At 40.3% G+C, this 10,887-nt stretch overlaps 1 protein-coding gene and 1 long non-coding RNA gene across 2 annotated transcripts; both read right to left on the bottom strand.

Annotated features, from left to right (window-relative positions):
- Window positions 1–4,062: 4,062 nt before the first annotated feature.
- Window positions 4,063–8,460, bottom strand: LOC132863683 (choline transporter-like protein 4). The gene is made up of 13 exons (XM_060896629.1): window positions 8,353–8,460; window positions 8,184–8,267; window positions 7,989–8,101; window positions 7,739–7,858; window positions 7,457–7,559; window positions 7,249–7,341; window positions 5,452–5,554; window positions 5,043–5,302; window positions 4,871–4,965; window positions 4,640–4,749; window positions 4,469–4,542; window positions 4,300–4,370; window positions 4,063–4,193 (listed from the first exon to the last, which is right to left on the bottom strand). Exons 1-13 carry the CDS (start codon window positions 8,364–8,366, stop codon window positions 4,063–4,065), a joined length of 1,371 nt encoding a protein of 456 aa, XP_060752612.1. The 5' UTR covers window positions 8,367–8,460.
- Window positions 8,461–9,066: 606 nt separating this feature from the next.
- LOC132863575 (uncharacterized) lies at window positions 9,067–9,675 on the bottom strand. Its single transcript, XR_009650131.1, has 3 exons — window positions 9,597–9,675; window positions 9,399–9,477; window positions 9,067–9,168 (listed from the first exon to the last, which is right to left on the bottom strand). It is a non-coding gene; the product is annotated as an uncharacterized LOC132863575 (long non-coding RNA).
- Window positions 9,676–10,887: the final 1,212 nt, after the last annotated feature.

The raw sequence follows: 10,887 nt of genomic DNA, 5'->3' as shown, positions 1-10,887 counted from the left end.
ATGAGCCATACAATGAAGTTGTGGGAAAGAGTAGTGGAAGCTAGGTTAAGGAAGGTGGTGGAAATTTGTGAGCAGCAGTATGGCTTCATGCCAAGAAAGAGCACAACAGATGCAATTTTTGCTCTGAGAATGTTGATGGAGAAGTATAGGGATGGTCAGAGGGAGTTGCACTGTGTGTTTGTAGACTTAGAGAAAGCGTCTGACAGGGTGCCAAGAGAAGAGCTGTGGTACTGTATGAGGAAGTCAGGAGTAGCAGAGAAGTATGTCAGAGTGGTGCAGGACATGTATGAGAGGAGCAGGACAGTGGTGAGGTGTGCTGTAGGTCAGACAGAGGAGTTTACAGTGGAGGTGGGACTGCATCAGGGATCGGCTCTGAGCCCCTTCCTGTTTGCTATAGTGATGGACCAGTTGTCAGAGGAGGTCAGACAGGAGTCTCCTTGGACAATGATGTTTGCAGATGACATTGTGATCTGTAGTGAGAGCAGGGAGCAGGTGGAGGAAAACCTGGAGAGGTGTAGGTTTGCGCTGGAGAGAAGAGGAATGAAAGTCAGTCGTAGTAAGACTGAGTACATGTGTGTGAATGAAAGGGAGGGAAGTGGAATAGTAAGGTTACAGGGTGAAGAGGTGAAGAAGGTACAGGAGTTTAAGTACTTGGGGTCAACAGTCCAGAGTAATGGAGAGAGTGGGAAAGAAGTAAAGAAGCGAGTGCAGGCAGGTTGGAGTGGGTGGAGAAAGGTGTCAGGAGTTCTGTGTGATAGGAAAATATCAGCAAGAATCAAGGGGAAGGTGTACAGGACAGTGGTGAGACCGGCCGTGCTGTATGGTTTAGAGACAGTGACACTGAAGAAGAGACAGGAGTCAGAGCTTGAGGTAGCCGAACTGAAGATGTTGAGGTTCTCTTTGGGTGTGACAAGATTGGACAGGATTAGGAACGAGTACATCAGAGGGACAGCCCATGTTGGACGTTTGGGGGACAAAGTTAGGGAGGCGAGATTAAGATGGTTTGGACATGTTCAGAGGAGGGAGAGTGAGTATATTGGTAGGAGAATGTTGGACATGGAGCTGCCAGGCAGGAGGCAAAGAGGAAGGCCAAAGAGGAGGTATATGGATGTAATTAATGAGGATTTTAAGCTAGTGGGTGCAAGTGTTGAGAATGCAGAAGATAGGGTTAGGTGGAGAGAGATGATTCGCTGTGGCGACCCCTGAAGGGAAAAGCCGAAAGAAGAAGAAGACTGTAACGTCTAGCTCAACAGTGAAAGACCTGGGTGTTATATTAGACAGCAACTTCCAGAAACATCCTATCTTTATCTGATGCTGAGAAGCTAGTTCATGGATTCATGACCTCTAGACTGGACTATTGTAATGCATTACTAGGTGATTGTCCTGCATCTTCAATAAATAGGCTACAGTTAGTCCAAAATGCAGCTGCCAGAGTTCTTACAAGGACAAAAAAATATGATCATATAACCCCAGTTTTATAATCTCTATACTGGCTACCTGTTCAGTTTAGAATTGATTAAAAAAAATGCTGCTACTTATGTACAAGGCTCTTAATGGTTTAGCTCCCATGTCTAACTAGTCTTCTAACACATTGCAATACTGTACTTCATGCTCTCTGAGATCGCAAAACTCAGGACTTCTGGTAGTTCCCAGAATATCAAATTCAACTAAAGGCGGTAGAGCGTTTTTGTATTTAGCTTCCAAACTTTGGAATAGTCTTCCTGATAGTGTTCGGGGATAAGACAAACTTTCCCAGTTTAAATGTTGATTAAAAATGTATCTCTTTAGTCAGGCTTACACATAATACATCCCATAAACCTGTGCTCTAATACATCTGACCAAATGCATATTATCATTTCATTTTCTTCCGTGCCATGAAGATTTTGGACCTCCATTGAAATGAGGCCGACCCTGGGAGGATCCTAAGGCATCTAGAGATTTACCAGCTCCAGTTAGGCTCTGCTATACTAAGGGCAGATGCCAACTCCATGTGGTCTTTGAGGACAACAATCTCCTCAATACAACATTTGTCCGACTATATATTTATAATCACACCCTCCAGTGTCACCCAAATGAGGATGGGTTCCCTATGAGTCTGGTTCCTCTCAAGGGTTTTTCCTTTACTATTCTAGGGAGTATCTTAACACGCTACACTTTCCTTGCAAACTTACAGTAAGTACAGGGAAACTTAATCACGCCACCCCACTGTAGTAAGGGAATCATAGAAACCACAACCAAAATACGTGCTGTGGCACGTAAACGGTTCACTTGGTTCCTATTTAGAGTTACACTTTGCTGTGTCCAGATCTCATATGAACACGGAACCAATTCCTTGCCCACACAGCCTTGTTGCTCCCATGTGCCTGTTGTGTGGTTTAGGATAGAAACTTTATCTTCAGGCTTTAGCACGAGAGGTTTTAAGTACTTTTCATAGTGCCATAAAGTCATTTTGCTTGTCTCTGTGTATTTGTTTTGTGGCCTTGAGTCTGCTTGCTTCTGTATGCGTTAAAAGGTCTTAAAGGATAGGTATATTGGTGCATATCCGTCGACCCATCAACATTTGGGCAGGGGACAACCCATTTTGCAATGGTGCACTCCTGTAAATCATTAAACTTCTGTGATATTCTATCTTTCCATCTTTATTCTTTTTCATGAGAGCCTTCACAATCTTTACAGAACTCATTGGAGGAGGGTGGCAGAAAAGGCCAGAACTGTGAGGGGGTCACATCTTTATATTTGAATATTTGAAAGGCACCCGCTATGTTCTATTACTGGAGGTCCTTGCAATTTCCCCAGCAATTGCCTATCCCAAAGTCACTCATGGACAAGGAAAACTATCTGGGTTATCCCACTGGGTCTGTAAAAATGGTTTGTAATTCTGTCACGGTTCTTATGGGGGACATCGTAGCCAGGCCCAGACACAGGATACAAAGTAACACATTTATTGATGTAAGACAAACTAACATCATATAGCAATATTAACATAAGCAGGCAGGGCAAAAAAATGACATATAACAATGACAAACAGTTACACAAGGGCATGTATTTATAAGACAACACATTAGGCATAACAAGAAACAGGTGTGACCTTGAAACCAGAATCTGTCAGCACCCCCTTCGGTGGCCTGACAGAATTGTCCCAGAAGTTCCTGACATATATATTGTTGTGGCAGTTTTGATCTACATGTAAAAACACACTCAGTCTCAGAGGTGGTAGTGGTAAAAGCAAAGAAGTAAAGAAAGAATTTTATTTTGCTACAGCAAAAGGCGTCTTCCATACAGTGTAGAGTGTGAAGTCTACACAGTGAAGAGGCAAATTCTAATGATTCAGCACTACCTTTGTACCCTGGATGTGTGCTTGTGTAGCCTTTTATGTGTGTGTTGGTATGTGTGTGTTGGTATGTGTGTGTGCATTTGTGTTTAGGTGACCTCCCAGTCACCTCAGCAAGGTCAGATCTTATCAAGAACATGCACCCACAGTCCCCTAAAGTTCCCATTCTTTTAGCATGTGGAATGTTTATGGCAGGATCAAGGGCCTCCTGCCCTCTCTCCCTAGTCAGACACACAGAATGTACTTTAAAAACACATATGAACACTCATGATATTTACAATGTCCACTACTATATATGAAAAATATATAAAAATAATTTTCATTTGTTTGATTTTTTTTTAAAGAACAGAGTCATCCTGAAGTTGTAGGATCTGCTGCAAGGACCTTGACATGTAGGGTCTCAGAAAAGTCCCATCATTGCGTTCCAGATCATCCACTAAAAAGAGAACAAAACACAAGAGATTATTACACTGAAGTGAAATCGAAACTTTAAGATAAATTGTAAATGAGATCTAGTCTTTTACTGTTACAATGAATCAGATGAAGCATCTATCTGCTACATGCTACTTACTGACGCAGATGGTGAACGTGTCAACTCCCATGCTGTACACGCTAAAGCAGCCCTCAGCAATGAAGTACGTTCCCACAATCAGCACCTGTAACACAGTGAAAGTTTGTACCACTGTAAAATCAATCTTTACTCCATTTTATGTGTTCATATACTTGTGTGTTTAAATATTTATACATTGCTTGGTGGTAGAACTTACAGTAAAATGCAGCCAGCGAAAGCTCAGCAACTCCACCTGGAAGATGTCAGCTGACACTGGAATGTCTCCATTAAAAAAGTAGAAGGCCAAGACACCTAAAAGGACACAGGAACAAACTCTCATACTGCTGATCATCACCAGCACACTTTTGTATTGTGCTATAAATTTGATTTTGCTGTAACGTGACATTGTGTTTCATACCTATCGCTCCGACCACCAGCAGTCTCCCGAAGAACAGCAGCCAGTCTGTAGTCCGGTCCACCATCCGCACGCTGTCAATCAACAAACCAAATACATGAAAATAACTTGTCAAAAAATAATTTAACTTCTGATTTTGCAAATAATGTCCTCATTTTTTATGAGGGCTTACCGGTCCTTGTTCCTCTCACAGAGCATGTGAACGTTCTTGGCTGACGTGAAGAAATTGTCTCCATGCGTTGCAATCTTTATAATGACCAAAAGAGCACGTAAATGATGTAAACAATACATTTGCTACATTGATATAATAAGTAAACTACAGTTTTATGAATTCATTACTCACCATTATGTAGGTGTTTCGGGTAAAGTACTTCAGGACATTATCCAAGACACTAAAGCAACATTTTAGCAGCATCATTAGAGGCATGCAACAGCAACAACATCTCTGTCCGCCTGGGAGAACAGCAGAGTATTAATTATCTGTGTCATAAAACAGCAACATGAATTACATGAAGCAGGATTAAGGATCAGTTAGAAAAAATATATGTAAATATATCTTTAAATATATTGTTACCTCTGGTCACGTCTTTGAGAAATTCCAGGAACATCCGTATGCCCTGGAACATGTTGACAAAGATGGCGCCAAACGCCATGGAGCCAGTATGGTACCTTCAGAAAGCAATGTTACAGGGTTAAAACAGGATGTGAGCAAGGTGGAAATGAGACCAGAGAATAATGTAAAGTACCGTAACATCTGGAAGAGCGCCTTAGACACAATAGATCGGCGGATGTTGTGCAGGTTGCTTAACGACCAATAGTAGCTGCTAAAGGTCCTCGCTAATGTGCACTGGCCCAGTGTAATAATGAAATTAAGGCACCAAAGACAAGACAGCAAGTTATAAATCTGAAAGTTTTGTGCATGTCTTTGAAAAAACCCTTCTTCCTCATCATAATGCACAAATACACAGCGCACAGGACACTTTGGATAGTCTGATGCCTTGAAATTCTGAACAGTAAAAGAGAATGAGAGGTGAAAACAGGAGGAGAAAACAGGGTGCACAATGTGAGAGCAAAATCCAAATTAATCGCTAGTACAAATGAGCATCTGTAACTGTAATGTTACAGGAAATAAAAATTGCCTTTTATCTCACTGACTTCAGGGACACATTTTTCTTCACCGCTGACTGCAGTACAGTTTGCATTCGAGGTGTTCAGTGCAAGTTTTTTATACACTGGCAATCCAGAAGTCACCAGATTTCTAAAGAAATATAGTCAAGGTCACAGCTGACATACACTTATTATACAAACATACAGTATCTCACAGAAATAAGTACACCCCCACATTTTTGTAAATATTTTATTGTAACTTTTTATGTGACAACACTGAAGAAATAGCACTTTGCTACAATGTAAAGTAGTGAGTGTACAGCTTGAATAACAGTGTAAATTTGCTGTCCCCTCAAAATAACTGAACACACAGCCATTAATGTCTAAACTGCCAAGACCGTGAAACTGAGCTGCAGAACGGTGAACAAGACCATACAGCGGTTTAACAGAACAGGCTTTGCTATGGTTGACCAAAGTTAAATGCACGTGGTTAGCGTCATATTCAGAGGTTGTGTTTGGAAAATATATGTATGAATGCTGCCAGCATTGCTGCAGAATTTGAAGGGGTTGGGGGGTCATCCTTGTCAGTGTTCAGACCATACGCTGCACACTGCATCATATTGGTCTGCAGGGCTATCGTCTCAGATGGTAGACCTCTTACAAAGATGCACAAGAAAGCCCGCAAACAGTTTGCTGAAGACAAGCAGACTAAGGACATGGATTACTAGAACCATGTCCTGTAGTCTGATGAGACCAAGATAAACTTATTTGGTTCAGATGGTGTCAAGCGTGTGTGGCGGCAACAAGGTGAGGAGTACAAAAACAAGCGTGTCTTGCCTACAGTCAAGCATGGTGGTGGGAGTGTCATGGTCTGGGGCTGCATACGTGCTGCCGGCACTGGGGAGCTACAGTTCATCGAGGGAACCATGAATACCAACATGTACTGTGACATACTGTAGCAGAACATGATCCCCTCCCTTTGGAGACTGGTCTGCAGGGCAGTACTCCAACATAATAACTGTCAGGACTTAGCCCGGACTTTGGCCACGTGCTTTTGTTTTTGTTTCATGTCACGTGTCTTCCCCGCCCTTGTTTACTCCTCCCCGTCTCTGCACACCTGTTCCCCATGTATTAATTGTTTATAGTATTTAACCGTGCCACGTTGCCTATGGTAGCGTGGAATCCTTGTCTTTGGTTGTCGTCTGATGTCGTGTCTGTGTCTTTGTTTCATGTTTTTAGTTATTAAATCTGTTTATTTTACGCTATCCTGCACTTGGGTCTGTTTCTTTCCCCATGCCACTGACAATAACGACCCAAACACACCTCCAAGATGACCACTGCCTTGCTAAAGAAGCTGAGGGTAAAGGTGATGGATCCTCAAACAGACGGATGAGGAGCTCACAGTCTCTAACATCCACCAGCTCTGTGATGTCATCATGGAGATATGGAAGACTCCAGTGGCAACCTGTGATGCTCTGGTGAACTCCATGCCCAAGAGGATTTGCCCATCAATGCCCATTGATGGGCAAATGCCCATCAATGTGCCCATCAATTTGGACATTTTCACTTTTGTGGCCAGCAGTTTAGACATTAATGGTTGTGTGTTGTGTTATTTTGAAGGGACAGAAAATTTATAAGCTGTACATTCACTACTTTACATTGTAGCAGTCATTTTTTCAGTGTTGACACATAAAAAGATAATAAATATTTACAAAAATTTGAGGGGTGTACTCACTTCTGTGAGATACTGTACGTTAATAGTTTTACTTAATTATATTACTTCTTCGCTGTTCAGTTCTAAATGACAGGAGGTACAGGAAAGATAACTGAGTATAGAAAAGATACACATTAGTCACTGTAAAGAAGGTCATACAGAGCATGACCAGCAGAAAAGTGACCAGTGGGTATGCCATTGTAGATGATAGTACACCCATCACCCTGCACACAGAACAAAGCACAAAAGCCAACAATGACCAAGAAATACACGCTTTAAACAGACAAAAAACTTCTTCTTTAATTATTTAAAGGCTTTTCTGTGCTAAAGAATACTTACTTGCTGCACTCCTTCATCAATGCCAGCGCTGCTGTGAGACCTTTTCTTAAATATGATATAAACAGCATCACCAGGATAAACTCCAGCAGGCAAACAGTCACAACTGTAACACACATCAGATGAAACATTTAAAGGCAGAATTCATTTCTAATTTCTTTATAATTTATTTCTAGCTTAAGAGGGGCAGGGTGAACAGGCGCTGATGTTGGATGAGAAAAAACTATCACCTGTTTGACTCCATGTCACTTTACTGTTTGGGATAAAGAAGCAGTAAGTACTTACTGCAACCCAGCCAGATCTCCTTTACTTGAAGGTAGTCTGACATCTTGGATTGAAAGCTGAGGTCACCAAGTGTGAGCTGTGAGTTGATGTTTTTCTCATACTGGTAACATTGGTAAATGCCTAAGACAGAGAATGCAGACATGCTATTCACTCGGTTATTGATTCTCTTACCCACAGGACTCACAAGCATGTGAGTAAATCAGCATCATCAGTATGCAAGACTCAGTGTTGAGGAAAATCACAAAACTACCATATGCTCCCAGTGACAGAAGACCAGGGAGGAAAAGTATGGACACCAGAGACACACAGCATCGCATCAGCAGGAGCAGCACTAAACTGACCACCAGTGCAATCACCAGACCTCTGAGATAGAAAAAGACATTTAGAAATGCATATTTTTGTACTGTGTGAAATCGTCATGCAGTTTGCTATAAATTTTACTTACACTAATATCCAATACCAGGTAATGGCGAGGTCCTCGATGATCCTGACTGTTCTGGATTTGAGATTAAAGCCTGTCCTGAGAGCGCTGCAAACACAAAACATTTTGTATGAATAAGCGCAAGACATATATACAAAAATAGCAACAAATGGTGTGTGTACAGTAAATTTACCTTGAAGTGTCCATTATGACCTTTACTGTGTCATTACCAAAAGTTGAGTTGTAAAAATTGAAGTCTAATGGAACATCTTTTGGTTCAAAACTGGGCAGACATTTTCCCTGAACTAGAGAAAGAGAGAAATCACAAAGAAATCATTAAAGAACAAAGCACACAAAGTGGTGAGTGATTGTCATCTTTTCATCATGTATGTGGTCCATACCTAGTGTGCTTGGAGTATAATATGCCGGGCACAGCCCTTTGTCCAGGATTTCTTGCACTGTCTGTGGCAGAAATCCAATTAAATATGAAACAGCACAATTGTATGCAGAATATTTACCAAGGTATCAGATTTATAAAGAGCTGTGTCCGGCTTACAAATGTGGTCTGGGCAAGGTCCAAACTAGGGTCACAGAACTCCTGCTGAAAGAATTCACTCGGTTTTGCCCCTGCAGAAAATGCTGTCTGGGGCAAAAACCAAAATGTCGAGGGGCAATTCTTAATGCACACCTACACAAAGAGCAAAGATAATGGTTAGAGACTCTATACAGTAAAGGAACAATTATGTTGGTTATATGTTACAATATTTATAGCAGAATATAAGAAGGATTCGAACAATCTTGTGAAAGTGTTACAGTAGTTTGCTGGGCAGAGCTGCATATCTAATACATACAGCCTATTAACATTTGTCTTTATCTAGGTAAAAAATATGTGAAAGTGCAAAAACTTACTTGAATCGTTGGACACTGAAGGCCTTTGAACGTTGATGCAGTTACATTGACTGCTAAGGCACACTTCAGTATGTTGAAATAAAACAAATTGGGTTTATCGCTGAAAAGGAAAAGATTCAGAAATCAGTCACTAAAAAGCACACCACAGTTAAATTCACAGAGAACACACTTTTCCACTTTTTGACTTTAACTGAAACTCTTGATTTGTGTCTGCATGACTTTATGTACTGAGCTGCTGCCACATGACTGGCTCATTATATATCAGCATCAATGTGCAGGTGTTCCTAATAAAATGGATCTATAGGATGCTCATGTATACGAGAGACTTACAAGTTTGATCCCATTCCACAAAAAGCCCCAGCAGAGTTTTGCTCCTTGGTGATGTACTGAGGATTTCCATAAAGCCAAGCTGTAGTACAAAATCAGTCAGCATAAAAAATTACAAATCAGAAACATTTTTACAAAATCAGAAACACAGTTTTGTTCTGGATGTGGACAGAAAACAAGTCATTTATTTATTTATCTTACCTGCACCACCAAGGATTACATAGCCGACCATAGCGGCAACGAAAATCAGGCAGCATATGACATCCGTAAAAGACCTAAAAGGTAAATAAATAAATAAATAAATAAATAAATAAATAGTAATAATATATGCATTATCACCCACAACCCAGTCTAAATCATGAGGCAGAACTATAGCTACAAATAATTTGAATGATTTATTTTGCCTGAATGTAACTTTTTTACACAGATCCTGACTGATTCCAATGAAATGATTAATTCATTTTATTTTCTAAAGTAAAATGATATAAAATGGTGAGTCCAGGCTTTACCTTTTATGAACAGGGCCACTGAATGTCGGGCCATTTGGGATAGATTGCCCTGAAAAAGTAAAATCATTTATTGAACATCCTTTTTTTTTAAATGATAATTTAGGTTTGTTAAAATAATAACAAAATCTTTAGCCCACAATCTCTAACTAACAGAAAAGACCAAAAAAGCACCAAAAATGAGGACACTTTCTAACATTATGAGGCAGTTGGATTTTATTTTTCTCACTCAAAACTTTGATTTAAACACTCACCATAGTTTTTGTTCGTATTTTTTATCTCTTTTCTCATCATTGGTAATTGTTCTATGAAATTGGAAAAAAGTATCTGCGTGAGTATTTGTTAGAAACTACATACAACGTTCAAGCACAACAACAACAACAACAACAACAATAATAGTGCTGACGTACAATCGACATCGCAGGTTGTTCATTAAGTCACTTCGGAATCTTGCGGTGAATGTTATGATACACGTTAACAGGGAAACCGGAACTCAAATAGAACAGAATCGGAATTAGAATCAGAACGTGCTTCATTGTGGTGACACACGATCTATTTATTTATTTATTTATTTATGGTATTGGAGTGTTGGTACTGGAGAAGACACAAAATGCGCAGGAAAAGAGCGTCTCAGTGACCCATTACTTCACACGAGCTGTCCGCTATTTTCTGGATTAATTAACCCCCTTTTCTTTTTACTTTTCTTATTTTACTGCCGAATATTTTTTGTTTTTAATTTATTTTGCAAAAACATTACCTGAGGAAGTATAGGTACATAATACTTTTTTATGTTAGTAAGGGGGGGGGGGGGGGGTTGTGGTATTGAAGCAAATACTGTAGATCTCCAACTGAAATCTGAGGTATACAACAATAGTTGATGTATTCTCCGACCCACCACGCCCTCCATTTATTGTCGCTGTTATTTAGCGCTAAATTTGCTGTAAAACCCATGCATTGTCGTTTGGTTTATTAATTAAATGCGTTTA

The sequence above is a fragment of the Tachysurus vachellii genome, chromosome 20, assembly GCF_030014155.1.
Source record: "Tachysurus vachellii isolate PV-2020 chromosome 20, HZAU_Pvac_v1, whole genome shotgun sequence".
Lineage (NCBI taxonomy): Eukaryota > Metazoa > Chordata > Actinopteri > Siluriformes > Bagridae > Tachysurus > Tachysurus vachellii.
The sequence above is the reverse complement of the archived record's forward strand: the minus strand, read 5'-3'. Positions and strand labels throughout refer to the sequence as shown.